Below are 16,856 nucleotides of genomic sequence, written 5' to 3' on the forward strand. Positions count from 1 at the left end.
CAAGAATCAAATAGGTGAAGACACCGATTTTGATTTCCACCGTTCCTATTCGTTGCTTCCTGAATCAGAATCAGATTGGCCCATTCTTAATCATGTTTTTTTATAAACTATCTTGAATAGGACCAATTCATGGTCTGATTCTCGATTCCTAAATCGATTCGATTGTCACCATCAAGTCTAGATTCTGATTTGATTTGAATTGGAATCCGATCTAACTGATTCCGTTCCCGATTTTGAGTTTTAAAATCTTGGTGATGGGTTAATGTAAATGGACGATCCATTTAAGTGATCATAAAAAATAATAATAAAAAAAATTGGGAAAGAGAACGTTAATCGATCACAAGTGGTTCGTGTGCTTAAACACAAATCAATGCTTTTGTGTGTGAAAGGACTATTCGGTCTCCAATTAAATCGAAAATCGCATCCAAACCAATGCCTCTATGTGCACTTTCATTGGGCTATCATACTGGTGTAAGGACTGCATGACCAGTTAGCATTCTCTTGTCCAAAATTTTTTTTATGATAATGAAATAGGTCCTTTTAGGCATGCCTAGTGAACTGTAATGTTCTACTATTTGTCATCTATATGTAAGCTTGTAAGGATATAAATGGATAATCGAAAATTCGTATTCGATTCGTGTTTGTATCCATTTAAGGGATATAAATTCGAAAAATAGATTTATGAAAACTATTTGAATCCATTCAAAAGTTAATTGGATGTGGATAACTGGATATATAAATATTTCAATTTCATACCATATATATTATCTGAGCTATTTTGGTACGATTATAAATAATTATTTTAGATTATTAAAATTAAAATTCATGATACATTGCAATTAGTTAGAAATGAAATTAAATAAAAAAAAATTCGTGAGGACATCTGTATAACTGTAGCTATGACTCTCCAACATCAACTCTAGTGGCGGCTAGTGGATCAATCTTTCACCGTTTCTTGTCAAATTTTCTTTTCCAGTTCTCCACTCTTCAACGCAAACAATGAGATTGCAATGTTGCTCTCTACAAACGCATGACTCCACTCTCTGGTCTACACTAAGATTGTATATGGATAGTTGAAAATCTGTATTCAATTTGTCTTCGTATACATTTAGGGTAATCCATATCTAAAAATTTGGTTTTCAGAAACTATCTGAATTCATTCGAAAGTTTATCAGATGCAGAAACAGATAAAGTTACATTCGATTCGAATTTGATCCATTTACATCCCTACTTACATCCCTACTTAACAATACATAATCCATGAGAATCTCACTAGTCAAATATTAGTCCAAAAAACTTACTACATTGCAATTCCATTCCCGTTCAAATTTTCTAGCCATATTGTCCACGTAAGAGTTTTTTACCAAAAAAAATTAGTATTTAAATTTTTTTATCCCTAGCCTAAAGTTTTGGGGAAAACTTTCATTCAACCATTGAAGCATAATGAGAAAGTCCCAACTCATGGAATTACACAATAAAAATGAAACTTAAAACTTGACATATTGTCTAAATGAGCTATGTAAGACTCTAAGGAACATTCAAAATCAATATATTAACGTATGTACAACTTGATTAATTTTAAAAGAATAAAAACATGTAAATAATGATTCTAGAGTTCTATTAAATTAGAAAAATATCATAGTTTTTGTAATGTGGAAAATTCAGATTTTATTTCTATAAATTTGTAACTTGAATTCATTGTTAATTTATAATTAAAACTTGACTAGTGAGATGAGTATGAATTCTCTACTACACGGATCCACCCATCTATATGTAACACAAGGATACATCTATTGTTACCAATTACCAATGTGGTGGCTTATGATGAAACATAACATCATGATTGGCTCATAAAAAAAAGTGCATACTTAATGTATGAAGCTCCCGCCACTACGGGGTTTGAGGAGGATCATAATGCATGCAACCTTATCCCCTCTTTGCGGAGAGACTATTTCTCAACTCAAACCCGTAACCACTAGGTCGCAAGAGATGCTAATGTACCCTCCGCCTCGGCAGCTCAAAGAACCTTTTCCCATATAATTTTACCATTTATGTGATTTTGGACAATCATGTTAGGTTAGCATTCTCATTAAGAAGATCCATCACTTAGATAACGAGTATGATCACTCAATCATAAGATAAGTTATTAGTTGGTACAAACGAATTTGGACATGTGCTAAAAAAGAAGTGAAGTTATGAGTCCAATTGTTAATTTTAAGTGAAAGAGTTCTCTACCTAAGAGCGTGGTGTATGCCAATGCTCCATGTGTCTATCCCTCTCCTCCCTCAAAAGAGGACAAAGATGTCATTTCACGGGGGAGAAGAGAGATTGATACATGAGAGTGCTGACATAGGCCACTCTCTCAGACAGAAAACATTTCCCTTAAATTAATTTTAAAACACTTAAAGTTATTTAATATTTTATTTTATTTTTGATACTCAACTACTTACTTTAACATATCTCCTTAGAACTTCCAATGTCATTATCCAAACCCTAATGAGCATCACAAACACATATTCTAGATCCTTTGGAGTTATTGCTCATACACCCAAATTTGAAATTGGTTTGGTTGGTGGAATGGATAATCATGAATCCATTAATTAGGCATCAAATTAACACCCTCATACATATTTGATGGTCAGAGTGATCAAAACTAATGCAGTAGAAATGGGTTGATTATATAAGAGACATTTCTTGACTACCAAGATGGGAAAATTAACTTCAATAACATTGTACTCTTTCTAATATGTTGTGTCTATCCCTCTTCTTTTTGAGTCACGATGGGCACAAGTGAATTTTTTAAGTTAAATCAATGACAATTCTCTTTATAAGTCATTTATAAAATTTGATGATCTATCTCAACCAAATGACTTATCTAATTCTTCTGTTGTTTTATGTAAAATTTTCATGAGTACTGAAATGATGGATCTTTATCGTCTCCAATTATCTGTCCCTCCATTTCTTCCAATTCCTTTTATAGGGGTGGTAGAAATGACCACCCTATCCTCTGCCTGAACATACTGCTCAGGTGGGGTTCACTCCCCCCTATTAGAGGAATAGAAAGAAATGGAAGAAATGAAGAGACAAATAATTGGAGATGATAATTTTCCCTGAAATGACATGTTCATGCATCAATTTTTTTTTCAAGGCGAAACTCTATGGATAGAATTGTCGATAATGATGGACATGATTACCAGATTTTTTTTCAGCGTGATAAACGGGAGGAAGATCTATGTATGGTAAGATCGAGAAGTGAAAAGTGAGATTTTTCTTCAAGTGTCCTTATGCGAATGAAAGTAAGAACAATGAGATATAGACAAGATGGTGGGTGGCCTTGTGTATGTGATAATGGGATAGGTTGGATGGTTCATTGGGTGAGAAAGACAAGGCAACCACCAACTCAATCAAACACACTGTTCCCCACTTTCAAGTTTCAATATAGATATATTTTTTTCCTTTTCATCAAACACTTTCAAGTAACCATTTACTCAACCTCTCTCTAGCTCCTCCCAATTTTTAGTCATGTTGTTTCCTTTAAGGGGAGAGAGGGATCTACATGTTGTCGTCTGAATAATGGAATCTTTTTGTTCAATTACTATACAATTCATCAACGTAGAATTCATATATTAAGGATAAGAGAGTGTCAGAAGGAAAGAGAATGAAAGATGTGAATAATATTTTCCCAGAATTCATTGTCGTGAAACTGACTTTAATTTCTACTCTGTAAAACAATTGAAAGGATTTTATGTCTTTATGCGTGTTGAACTTGAAGCCATAGATTTTGGATTGATTTATTTATGATGATATTTTCTACAAGAGGTTAATTATGTACTAATTATGTTGTTCATAGTAAATGGATTTTTAATTATAGATGGTCAGTGGCTTTGATTGTTATACTCTTGGCAGCCTCTTTTTTTTATAAATTTTGTTTTTCTTCCTATCTCTTTCTCACACTCTCATAAAATTTTTTTTAAAAACATCATATACAACAAAAAATTTTTTATTGTTATCTTATTATAATTTCGGGTTTGTGGTCCATGTTCTATGGTTAGCAATATGACAAACAGGAAATTGCATGGTTGAGCACACAATCCTCGTCTTAGTTCTTATCTTGTATATAAAATAAGTTTACTATAATTATAATTAATGAAGTGGGAGAGAAGTGGAGAGGTATAGGTTATGGTATTTGGCCAGGGTTGTTTTGGAGTAGGTGCTAAAGTCTGTGCCATCTCAATGCCACACAATCCTCATCTTAATTCTTATCTTCAAATCAGTAACAAATGCATTAACTAACCTAGCTAGATAGTGATATACAATTTATGATTGTAAAATTACTTTCTGATTCAATGATATGAGGTAATTAATCTATAGGATATAATTGTTTCAGTTACGATTAATTGCGATGTATGGTGCAAAATGTTGGGCAGCTAAAAAAACATCATATATATAGATAAACTTAGTGTGACTGAGATGAAAATGTTGAGATGGGTACGTGTATTGTAAAATTAGAAAAGATAAAATAAAGAATGAACAAATTATATTTGATTTGAAAATAGCTTCAATACCTAATAAGCTGTGAGAAAATCGATTGAGATTATGACAAAAGTGATGAGGAACGACACACATAGTTTAGGCCTTGTACGTAGTAAATGTGACTTTAAATAGAACTGATTGAAGGGTAAGGATCCATATAGCCGATCCGATTTAGTTGAAACAGAGAGAGTTAATCAAATTAACCATCCCCCTTCCCCAACATGAACTTCTTTGTTATAATTGAACTTTTAACATTTAATAATATTTAACAAAGAAATAACAATCTGTCAATGTAGTACCCAAAGAAAATATAAATAAAAAATAAAATATATCATGTTGGAAAAATGACGAGAATTCAAGTATTATATATAAGTTGTATGAGTTGTTAAGACTGGCATTTTCTCTACACGAAGAAAAAGAATATTCATGCAAGTACTGGTCCATGTGCTTCCACGACAAGCAAAATGTGGAAGTTTTGAATGTTATTATTTAAAAGCAAATATTAGTTTTTCTCCCACTAATCTAAATATGCTCTATATTAGTACACTATCTTCGCACCAACCCCAACTTCCCTCTCTCTCTTTGTCTCTCTAAAAGGAAAATTTTCACACTAACCCTATGAAGGCTCTCCAATATATGTTTACTAAGATCTATCATCAATTCCCCCTCACCCATGCATCCCAAGATACTATCATCAAGAAAAATAAAGAGAAGCTTATTATCATTTGACAAATTCCACACCCTTCATGATGAGCTAAGATGCTAAAAAAAGATAAATTTGAATTTCAATTGACGACTTTGTGGGATTAATATCCCCAACCACATGAATACTTAATGAATACTTAAAGGTCTTGTTTATGTGTTAATGAGTTATAAAAATAAAATAGAGGGATCTATTTATATTGATCACCATTGTATGCTGTTTCATCTTCGAACCGGTGGCAACAAGAACACACAATATAGCTTTTAGGTTTCTCCCTCTTGATCTCCCACAATGTTTCTCAATGATGGACTGATATGAAATTTAGCACAAATAGAAGGAAGATCTAGAATCCTCTATATAGATATTGTGATGCACTTTTTCCATCAATGATTGTTATTCAGAGTAGAACTCTAATCCGTAAGTTGGTATTTAATATGTTTCCTCAATTAAATCCAACTATTATATTGAAACATATTTGATCAATAAGTTATGGTCATATAAGACATACAATTAGAAAATTAAATAATTTCTACAGACTCGAGTTAATTTTTTTTTTTAAATTAAAAAAAGAAAAACTATCGCATATTTGTGATGGCCTCATATTAATATGTAAGGAATGATCCCACATTGGTTACGAAAGTGATTTGGTGTAAATTGATATGGTGCTGGTTTCTTTACCTTGTAAGCCAATTTCATGAAGTTGACTTTTCCTAAGATAGAAGGAGCAACCTGGCACCAGCCCCTTAGAAAGGGCTACTTGATCCTTATTCGCCACGTAAAATATAAAGCTTTTAAGAGGGACCATATACATTAGAGGTCCCACCATTGAGCATTTAGAATTCCATTTTCATAAGATGCAATGAATGGGTAAACAATCTCATGTTACTCGCTTAACCCCAAAAAAAAAAAAAAAAAAAAAAAACAAATGAAATCTTTTTTCTTTTAGAATTTATATTGAGGACCCAATCATCATTCATTCATTCATCACGATGGCACTTTTTTTTTTTAAAAGGTTTCCTAACACCATTGTTGGACCTAAGAGCCGTTATGGGTCGCTGGGGTTGGGTCTTAAGAACGTTGGGAAGTGATGCTTTGATACTTTCGTCTTAGGGGGTTGTCGGAGACTATTTGTGAGCCTGCGTGACCTACAGAGAGCATCACTGTGTGAAAAGCTTTATATCTCCCTTTTTAAATAAAAAAATTTATTAATTGTCTTGGCTGTAGAGCCACACTCTATCCTATACTACTGTACTGAGTAGTGAGTCCCTCCATTAACTATAAAGGGCTTCTAATCCAATACTTTTGTTTCACCCAAAGGACTCAACGCTTTCAAGTTGCAACACCTATTCAACGATAGAACATTTTTCTTCATGAATGAATGAGGAGTATTTTTCCATAATTAATTAAAGATTTTAGATTTCTTACAACATCAAATGAGATGGTAGGAGACATATTAGTAGGAGGTTTATATTATGTTTGAGAAGACAGACTGTCAGCATGACGGCATACACGTGGATATACATCTTAGGTAGGACAACAAACGGATTTGGCTCTAATATCATGAAAAGATGAGTATTTTAATGTATATTCCAATGTTTAAAGACTACATTATATAGTCTATCGAGCTTACAATCATATCACATTTGTGCCGTTATTAAGGCACCATTTCTCTTCCCCATCCTCCTCCCCCTAAGTAGTTTTAGATCTGTTGGCTTGTCTTAGCCTTCCCTCCCCACCTTTTAGCTGTAATTGATCATGGCCCCTTGATTAGGATAGTCCAACCCATTCGGTTGCCTTGCATAAGCCATGTCTCAAGCTACAAGCTATAGAGCCATTTTGCTTATGAACTATGGATGCAGTTTTATTACCTTCAAGATACTGTACTCTTTCAAACACCTTAAACTTAAAACATGCAAATTAAAGAACATCCAGGGGCTCTTCATCATTGTCAGACTCAGCTGCCATCAGAAAATTGGGGGTGGGGGTAGGTCGATGTTCTCTGTACTGAAAGTAACTCCCCACCACAAGCTCTAGTGCCCAAAGGCAAACTTACTCACTATGGCTTTTCAAGAGTTGAAAGAAGGTTGATAACGCATGCCAAACGATCTGAATCCTTCATTCTATAATGCTTTAAGGCAGTTGGAGGGCTTATGTCCTATCTCAGGTGAAGTATGCATCAGATCTCATTTCTCTGGTTGTTTGGTTGGAGGTACAACAAAAAAGTGGCTTTTGTTGTTGTAGTTGTGGTCTTTGCTAGCTCCCAAACCAACATCACCCCCAAGGCTCCAATCTATTAACCCACCAACAGTAGATCTAGAATTTCTGGGCCTCAAAAGACCCACCCACCCTCATATGTTTTAAGTAGAGGATCTGACCCAGGTAATTTCCCCTGCCCAACCACAAACTTGCAACCTCAAAATGCCAAGCCAAACTTTGGGCTGCTACACCCTTGAAACAAACATTAAGAGCAACCCAAAAATTTTGCAGTTTCCCTTCTTAAATTCTCTAAAACAATCACTTACATCCAATTGAGTCAAATGCCAGTAGTAGTACATCACTCATCACTCCTGCAGTTCATCCCCACCCCCCCCCCCCCCCAAAAAAAAACACGAAACTAATACTGATCCCCAAAGAATAAACCATGAGGTCTGACATTGCTTCTCTAGTCTTTAACCACGACCCATCTTAAGTTAGCTATCATACAGTGAGTTCACCACCCGCAGTCACTTAGAGCTGGAACACTTAGCTCCCAATAGATAAGCTTTGTACCCAAGAGTTCTAGGCATCTAAAACACACAAGGATAAAAGCCCAGTTGCCAAGAAGGGAATGTTACATAGCTTACCATTGTCATTGAGATCAACATCCTTGGCCTGGTTCTCAACTGAGCTACATTATGAGTTAGGAGTGTGAGGTGGACTAGGTTGGGATGATGAATACATGCCATGTTGGGTTGACTGCCTGTAAGGATGCTTAATCTTCACCTGTTGCTCTTAAATCTTCCTCTAACACAGTCACGAGAGAGAGACAGAAATTGGTTGTTGAAGGGCATTTAGTTTGAGTAGAAGACTTGGGTTTTATTTTTCTCCTCCAAAAGAACATATTAGCCCTTTAAACCATACCTGTCTTTTCGCTTCTCAAGGTATCTTTGCAATGATGCTTTTCTACTTGCTGGACCTTTTACATCAAATAAAAAAACCGTCAATACAATAAGGTGAATGCATCAAAGAAAAAAAAAAAAACAGTCCAACTTATGGCTTACGTTAAACATCAGTCTGACAAAGGTAAACACAGTACTCTGAAGTTCAACAACTTGTGATATTGTTAATACTTGGTGCAGGGGCTATGATACGATATCTTTTTGAATTATTAACGTACAAAATTCTTTATCCATGTTAATGTAACAAATCTTAAACCATCAAATTTTCCTCTGGGAAAAAGAAAATATAATTTGATTTAGACCAAATTTGTACACAAAGAAATTAAGAACCAGTGCATTCAGCATCAAATTCCTCTGTCAGAATCGCTTCCATTCCATTCCCGACTTTTGATAAATTTGAGCTCCTATAGCAATTAAAGTTAAGATTTCCAATCAAATTGATATGCATTGGTGCATTTGAATTAATTTCCTTCAGATTATAGGCATCCTAGAAACTGTGTTTGAAGATAGTAAGGCTAAGTTAGTCAAGCTCTATAAAACTTCCAGAAATTACTGTTAGGACTTCAAACTAAAAAGCTACCTTACAAATGTTAATTCTGTGACACTTACTGTATACCTCCATCAACCAGTCTCTTTTGGGATCCTCTCCACTGAGTGGAGAGCCGAATGAGGCACCTGAAGGTTGTCGGATGACTCATTGGACACTAATTGGGCGGGATGCTCATTGGAGAGGATCCATATCTGAGATGGTGATGTTACTGAAAGGTAGCATTGCATACTTGAGTAAGTTTTAGGATAAGTGATGATTAAAAGTAGACCTTACCAGGTTCGACTTCATGAGACATGTTCCCTTCTTCCCTGTACTGCATAGTATGTTCAGCGACTTTTTCTGTAGAGGTGAATCGAAATAACAGATTATTAGGACTAAAGACATCCGAAAAAACTCGTAAATACCAGATTAATATGGTCTTGGGGTATTAACATTGTGTCTCCTGCAACTACATTGTGTTTGAACTTGCTGTAGAGGTGAATCGAAATAACAGATTATTAGGACTAAAGACATCCGAAAAAACTCGTAAATACCAGATTAATATGGTCTTGGGGTATTAACATTGTGTCTCCTGCAACTACATTGTGTTTGAACTGTATTGACATTAGCAACCACTATGGGCAGGGCTCATTTCAACAATGAAGGTACCAGCATGTTCCACTGGTTGTCATTCCCAGGCATGGAGTTAAATCCCACCTTCACCCCCCAAAGTAATTATTATCATTTTTACACTGATATCCAGTAAGCGACTGAATTGGTCGTCATAAATTAATTCAGTGCAAATAAACTATGGAGAGAAGACAAGATAGGGTTCCTGCAGAAGACATACTTGTTTGCAAACTTGGAGAGCTTGATGCCGGAGAACTGGATCCTGGTTTGTCAGATGCTGCCTGTAAATGGCAAGGAAAGGTCCGGATTGCTGTATTTACACCAGATGGAGTGTCCTGAGGCAAGTAGATGGGGCTGCCTGCAAGTTGCATGATTGCTCTTGCCTGCAAATTGATCAATTGGCACATTCGAAGCCTAACATGCTATGCACGTTTCGCTGGGTATTGATGTAAAAGAGCAGCAGCATTACCTTAGTAGTTGATATATCATCGTAGACATTCACCTTTCCATGGTAGAAAATAGTCATCTGACTCGCTGGTTCGTTCGCTAGGCTCCTGATTCTGCTGACATTTTAGAGGAATGCTAGTGAATTCAATTACTAGAAAATTTAAGAAGAGGTTTGTTATCTCTTTATTGGAAGTAATGTCAACAGTCTAAGAATACACATAATATGCAAGAAGTACATGAATCTGTTGATCTGGATTACCCAGGTGTAAAATTGCGCTGATACAATAAAATGAAGTACTGAACCATGTTAAGGAAGAACCAAGATGCAAATAAACATATGGTAGTATATAGAAATTAGGATCAGAGAATTGGAGCTAAGTCCAGACCATGTGCTACCAAATAAGTCATGAGACAGTTTTGATTGATCATACTGGAACATGTATATTGTAAAATCCTACACGACTCGTTAAGTGTCTTCGGGATGGATGCAAATGATCAAAACAAACTTGAAGGTCATATTCCATGATTATTTTGGTAGCTGTACATGGGTTGGGCTCTGATAAGAGAGATATTTGGTCCAAGCGCTATCCATTACGTATCTGATAAATCCTCAGGACTCCCCCCCCCCCCCCCTTCCCAACCAAAAAAAAAAACACCTCAATGGGTTAGCCTTTGATAAGCCTTCTTTCTGGCCCAAGCGCTGTCTACTTATCAGAATGTTTGATAACCCCTCACAACAACCTTTAGCAGAATGTTTTATGCAATACAAAACAGGAAGAAGCCCTCTGGTTCCTGTTCTCTCCCCCAGTTTGCACCCCTCTCTGCTGAAACAGAGAACCCACAATCATAGCATCCTCAGAGAAACCACGTTGGCACCTTCAACGTTACCACATAAACAGCACAGTGCACAATGGTGGATCAAAACCATCTGACTATTCTTGAAGATAAAATCTCAGATTAGCAATCAAATCAACCAAACTTTTCCAGTTCAATTAAGCTCTCTTTGTTTCTATGTAAACTGGAAGTAAATAAAAAAAGACTGTCGAAATTTTCATATAGAGATTGTTTGATAGAAAGTAACATTAGGGGTGTATTCTCCAGTGGGGTCCGCCATTTTACGCCCCAAAATTGTAACAGATTATTGGAAGCAAAATGTTTCCCTTACCTTATCGTACTTCTGAGCACTTTACGCAAAACAAATGGAGCCCAAGTGTGTCTCAATTTTTTAGGATGGAATCTCACTCAAAATAGGCAGTCCAAACAAACTTGGATAAAATTCAAAAGCTAAAGTAAGACAAGCTTGTAAAATCCTAATATGTTACGCTTAATTTCGGTTTATGAAGGAACTCTGTAGACAGACCAAGGAAATTTTTTCTAGTGACACAAAACAGAAACAAACTATTATATGCACATGAATATAAAACTCCCTTCATAATTAGGTTGGTGAAGGTTAGTATCTTTACGACACAAATTCAAGCATAGAAACCTAGAACATGATGAATTTCAAAGATATTTCTTTTAATTTTAGAAACAAATGATGCACAATCATTAAACTGGTTCAAGTCCTTCTTTCAAAGGTTCCCAAGAGGTGGATTGGAGATGGTCCTAACATTGGGTACTTTTTTGCATAAAATGACGGCTTTCAGACTTGAACCCACATTTTTACGCTCTCAAACTGTGTTTGGATATACACCACTGCTGGGGCAGAGAAAACTGGCTATCTAAAAGAACAATGAGGCCTGTGGTGTGCTTAGCAGATTTATTTCATGTGGTTTATCAACCATAACAAGTTCTATGTAGGATTCCAACCTCTCACAGAAAATAAGCTTATTTACTTTCTCCTAGAAAGAGCTTTGGATACATAAGTAACGCAAGGACAACCTTGCCTCAAAACAGACCAAGAATTGGGACCTCGGAAACATCAAATCATGAACTTAAAGCCAAAATAAATTGTCCAAGAAATATTAAATTGTTTCCATATCCTGTCTAGAATCCTGCATGCAAAATGATCTCCAAATTTGAAATTTCCATTCTACTCAATTTCACCAGACATCTTGCCAAAAGTTAGTTTGCCTAGTTCAAATTGCCAAGAAAAATATAAAGGGCGTACCCAGTGCATGCTCCTGCTGCTGTGGGGTCTGGGGAGGTTCATAATGTACGCAGCCTCACCCCTGCTTCGTGGAGAGGCTGTTTCCTGAATTGCCAAGAAAAATATGCTACTCCAAAATTTCAAGTTACTGATTTGATAACCTGACTCACCATCATGTTTTGTTCCAAATTAAAACTCTAGGGGACAAACATTATACGTTATTTACTAAATTCAATGTTTGATGTGTGGATATCTGAATATCAGGACACTACATGGTTGGAGCATCTCCAAGGTTCTAAAACTCAGGTTTTGACTAGCCAGAAACTGAGTTCATCTCGGTTGAAACCTAGGACTTTCTCCAGGCTAACTTGAACCTTGGTTTCGATGCCCAAAATTTTTTTTGGCCCTGATTCTTGTTGTGCTGCCTATTTTTGACATTTTAAACCCCATCCATGCATTAGTTTCACATAGAAACACTAAAAATAATACTTACCTTGATACTGTATATTGTTCTTGGACATGGTATTGAATAAGGTTTGACCAGAACATAACTCTTTCAATATAAATCAGATTTAAGCAATCTTGGATTTGTTTGGAAGCTACACAAACAAATCCAAGATTGCTTAAATCTGATTTATATTGAAGGTGTTATATTCTGGTCAAACTTAATTTGGCGTGCGCAGATGCTGTTTAAACTTGCTCTAAATGAAAATAATTTTTTAGACATCAAAACAAATGAATATTTTACCGTACTTTTGGTTTTTAACAATGTTTTACCATATTAAGATTTATGAAGTTCTAGATTTGATAAAAACCCCAACATTAGAAAGCTGAAAATTTCACCTACCGCCTAAAATCCAGTTTTTGTTCTTGAACTGGGGGGTTGACTTTTTATTCTTTTGGAATTTGATTTTTTTAAAACTATTTTTATTGGATTCAAATAGGGAGTATTTGCTTATTTATGAATAATATCCTAAGTAAATGAAATGCCAATATAAAAACATTTACTTCAATGATATTAGGCATAAATAAGTGTCTGGCCTGGTTTCTGGCAAAAAGAAATGCTTGTCCTAGTTTCCATCCAGGCTTCCTTAAGTTTCGATGGGGATAAGTGACACTTATATAGGTATTCAGGTCGAAACTACCGAATTATGGTCGAAATATGTCGAAACCAGTCGGTACCAACTGAAACCTGGAACTTTTTCCATGAGCATCTCTCTTAGATGCTTTTTTTTCTGAGGGGTGGCGTTTGGATATAGATTCTTTGTTTGATTCATCATTTCCCCTTTTTTCCTGTATGAGATTCAATTTAGATAGAAAAGAATTTTCCACTTTAGATATTTTTTCTTGTGCAAATTTTACCACTTGAAGAATCTTTATGCTCACAACTTGACAAATGCAAAAACCATATAGGTCAAGAAAGCTTCACTACCTAAGCTTTCTGTAAATCTGAAACCATTTGAAAGCAATGTGATACTGATTGAAAGGCACCCATTACATGTACCGTTACATCAATAGTAATCCATTTATAAGGAATCCTACAATGTATGATAGTTCTTACATGAATAAAGGACAACACAGTCATGGTTTGTCGAACAACATTCTCTATATAGTAAGAATACACCCTGAAGATGCACTATCCATTCTTTGTTGGGATATAATTTGGCTTAGAGCAGGAGTTACCGCAAATTTAGCACCATCCATGCATACATTTAACTTGGGTAGAGTCTAAACGAGAGGGGTAAGGAAATAAGAAATCCATTTCCGAACAATAACCCAAACTGAATCAGTAGATCAACAGTTCCACTAATAAAGGGCAAATATAAAGGATCATGGCTTAAAATTCCACCATTGGATGTCGCTAGCACCACTAACTCTCCCTTTATTGACTGAGCGAGCATTTGTTTCTCACTGGACTTAGATTTGGTTGGACGGTTAAGTGTTTGTGCCTGAGGACACTTGCAAAGGAAACAGATCTTGACGTACACAAGGAAATGTAGTTGATCCACACAAGTTGTTGGTCCCACTACCTGGAAGCTCTCATAGATCAAACTATGATCTAAACATCAAGAATATAACCCGGGCAGCAGGTTAAAGATCGAATATCAGCAATCACTTTGTAAGCTTCCGATCTAATAATGATCTCTTTGATGGGTTCTCGAAATTCTATACCATCCACATAGATGTACTAATTTTAGAAATTGTTAAGAGTACCTTCAATGATGATCTGAAGCTGTAAGAAATGGTAGAGACATTTTTTCTACACTAGGCAGGAAGTGGAAAATCTAGGTTGCTCTTGATCATTTTGGTCAAAGCATGATGCAAGTGGATTCTTAAACAACCAAAAACAGTAGCAGAAGATTAATATAAAATAAGATAAGATGATAAAGTAATAATAAAATAGAAATCAAATAAAGCGACAGAAATGACCTGTTAGGGGTGGGAGGGATGGATTTGTTGTTGTCGGCGGAGGGGAGACGGGCCGACACATTGCCGGAAAAAGAGGGTTTCGGAGGGTCTTTTCGCCGATACGATACAGGTTCTTCAGCAGCCGATACAGGAGGGATCTGAACAAATGGAAATTTGGCGCCCGTTAGCTACTTTCGATTAGAAGCAGAATCCAGAAGGAACTCTACTGCTACTCTTTTATTCGAATTAGAGATCAACTGTACCTCTATTTATTTAATTAATAATTTGGGTTATTTTATGGCAAATGGAACTAATCATCGATAAAGTGGACAGAGAATCAGAGCAAAGTGTTGTTATGATGAAAGCAAATGCGGTAAGTAAGAAAGTTAGTGCCAGTGGTTTTGTGGTTTATGGTGGTAGGTACTCACATGATGCTGTGGGTTTTCCGTCCGGGAAGAAACGAAACTCTGGCGAGTACCGGCGCCGGAATCTGACCTCGTCTCAAGCAGCGATTTTAAGGAAAGAACTTGCTGGATCGCTTGCGATTTGTTCCACGATGGACGACGCATTCCTGTACGGTCACGGTGAGAAAAATGGACACGTGCCGGTAAACTCTCAGAGAAAGAGAGAGAGAGAAATGGGGAAAAGGAATGAACCTTTTTCCTTGAGGTATCGACGGCAATCCTCACGAGTGAGCTGTGAAATGTCTTCGTCAGTGAGCTGATCGAGGGGTTTGTCCAGTGGCGACTGGTAACTCGTTTCTTCCGGTCTCATGACTTCAGATTCCCGTCCGGAGAAGTCGACCGGAGATCTCTGTCTCTTTGTCTAATATTCCTCTGAGACTGAGAGAAAGAGAGGAATCACAAGCTCAGAGCAGAGAGAGGAGATCCATTGATTCTATCTCTTGCTTGCAGTTCTTCCTAATTTTCATTTTCTCTGTAATAATCCAAAAAAGAAAAAGAAAAAAAAGGTGAACACGCAGGAGGAGGAGGGCGGTGGGGTTTGGCTGCGGCGTTTCAATGCTTAAGAGATTGCGGCTTTTTACGTTTTATCTAATCTTCCGTTGCACCCCGCGACGCCACGTAACTGCTTTCCCCCCCAAGTTAAATATCATTCGGCTTCTGTTCAATTACTATAATATCCTTCCATCTTTTACAAATTTACGACCTCACAGAATGGGAGCACTAATGTACACGCGCACGTTCTCGGAGACATGGACGCATGGCTAGGATTCCCCGTCCGTATTGTGCGACCCACTACTGTCTCCCCGAGTTCTTTCGATGCCATCAAACTAAACTGCGCAACATTTAATCAAATTATTATTATTATTATTTTTATAACTTGAATATTATCTGGGACCGGGTTGGCCCTTGACATTTTATTAAATAGTCAAATCATAAAAGATTAAGAGTTAAGGGGGGGGGGGGGGGGGATAACGGATCTTTATCACCTCCAGTTTGCTGACCGGCCCAGTTCCCCAGTTCCTCTAACAAAGGGGGGCTGAAATGACCTCTCTACCCATGCCCAAACACCTTGCCCGGGTGGACTCCACCATCCCCCTATTAGAGGAACTGGGGAACTGGGCCGGTCAGCAAACTGGAGGTGATAATTTTCCGGACATAACCCGCCTTACCCCAACCCACAGAAACGAACTAGTCACTCTCTCAACCAATACACAATGTAGACAAAGAAAATCTGCGTCCAACACTCCCAAAAACAAAAATTACTTATAAATAACAGGTAAACCTATTGCTTCCTCCCAAACTATTTTCCTTAGCTTCGAGGGGAAGTTGAGCCAATAAAGAAAAGTCGTGTTAGACGTTGAGTTGCAGGCATAATTAGCTAGCCAGTAAACCGCTCTGTTACCTTCTCGAAAAGTGTAAGAAACCATCGGCCGAAGGGCTTGCACCAAAGATAGAATGTCATGGAACCAGTACCATCCCTTCTAAATATTGCATCTCTTTAAAGAGACACAGTGAACCACTAAAGAGGAATCTGAATTTACATGGAAATCCTCAAGATTCATATCAGCACAGAGCTTAAGACCATCCTTTAAGGCTCTAAATTCCGCGATGGAGTTGGTGCACTCCCCATAAAAGTTAGCAAAAGCCGCCAATACTTTTCATCTTCCATCCCTAAAAATCCCACCCCCTCCCCCCACTCCAAGGTTACCTCTACAAGCTCCATCCACATTGAACTTAACAGCCGTGAAAGGGAGACACCAAAAAACTGCTAAAGGTGGTTTGCAATGAAAAGGAGCAAGATCAATATTAAACACTTGGAGGACATTTCTATCCTCAAAAGAAATTGATCTTTTAGAGGCAACACAAGTGATTTCTTTCGCCCAATTTTTCACCA

At 36.8% G+C, this 16,856-nt stretch overlaps 1 protein-coding gene across 8 annotated transcripts; it reads right to left on the reverse strand.

The window, feature by feature from the left end:
* Nucleotides 1–8,049: 8,049 nt before the first annotated feature.
* LOC122643157 (protein TIFY 4B-like) lies at nt 8,050–15,374 on the reverse strand. Of its 8 annotated transcripts, none has more exons than XM_043836806.1 (7): nt 15,155–15,374; nt 14,927–15,069; nt 14,526–14,659; nt 10,023–10,119; nt 9,767–9,936; nt 9,218–9,282; nt 8,050–8,414 (listed from the first exon to the last, which is right to left on the reverse strand). In XM_043836806.1, the coding sequence occupies exons 1-7, from the start codon at nt 15,270–15,272 to the stop codon at nt 8,338–8,340; spliced, it is 804 nt and encodes a 267-aa protein (XP_043692741.1). In that variant the 5' UTR covers nt 15,273–15,374; the 3' UTR covers nt 8,050–8,337. The 8 variants fall into 8 exon arrangements, with proteins under 8 accessions (XP_043692741.1, XP_043692737.1, XP_043692740.1 ...); XM_043836802.1 differs by having other exon boundaries at nt 10,023–10,116; nt 14,520–14,659; XM_043836805.1 differs by having other exon boundaries at nt 10,023–10,113; nt 14,520–14,659; nt 15,155–15,373.
* Nucleotides 15,375–16,856: the final 1,482 nt, after the last annotated feature.

This window comes from Telopea speciosissima, chromosome 10 (assembly GCF_018873765.1).
Source record: "Telopea speciosissima isolate NSW1024214 ecotype Mountain lineage chromosome 10, Tspe_v1, whole genome shotgun sequence".
Taxonomy (NCBI): Eukaryota; Viridiplantae; Streptophyta; class Magnoliopsida; order Proteales; family Proteaceae; genus Telopea; species Telopea speciosissima.

What these genes read in the sequence shown, in the direction of transcription:
- LOC122643157 (XM_043836802.1), bottom strand. Translation starts at nt 15,272, where the DNA reads ATGAGACCGGAAGAAACGAGTTACCAGTCGCCACTGGACAAACCCCTC. An exon ending in TCGATACCTCAAGGAAAAAG is followed by an intron (nt 15,070 to 15,154) that starts GTTCATTCCTTT and finishes GTGACCGTACAG; the next exon opens with GAATGCGTCGTCCATCGTGG. An exon ending in ATCCCTCCCACCCCTAACAG is followed by an intron (nt 10,117 to 14,519) that starts GTCATTTCTGTC and finishes CTAAAATGTCAG; the next exon opens with CAGAATCAGGAGCCTAGCGA.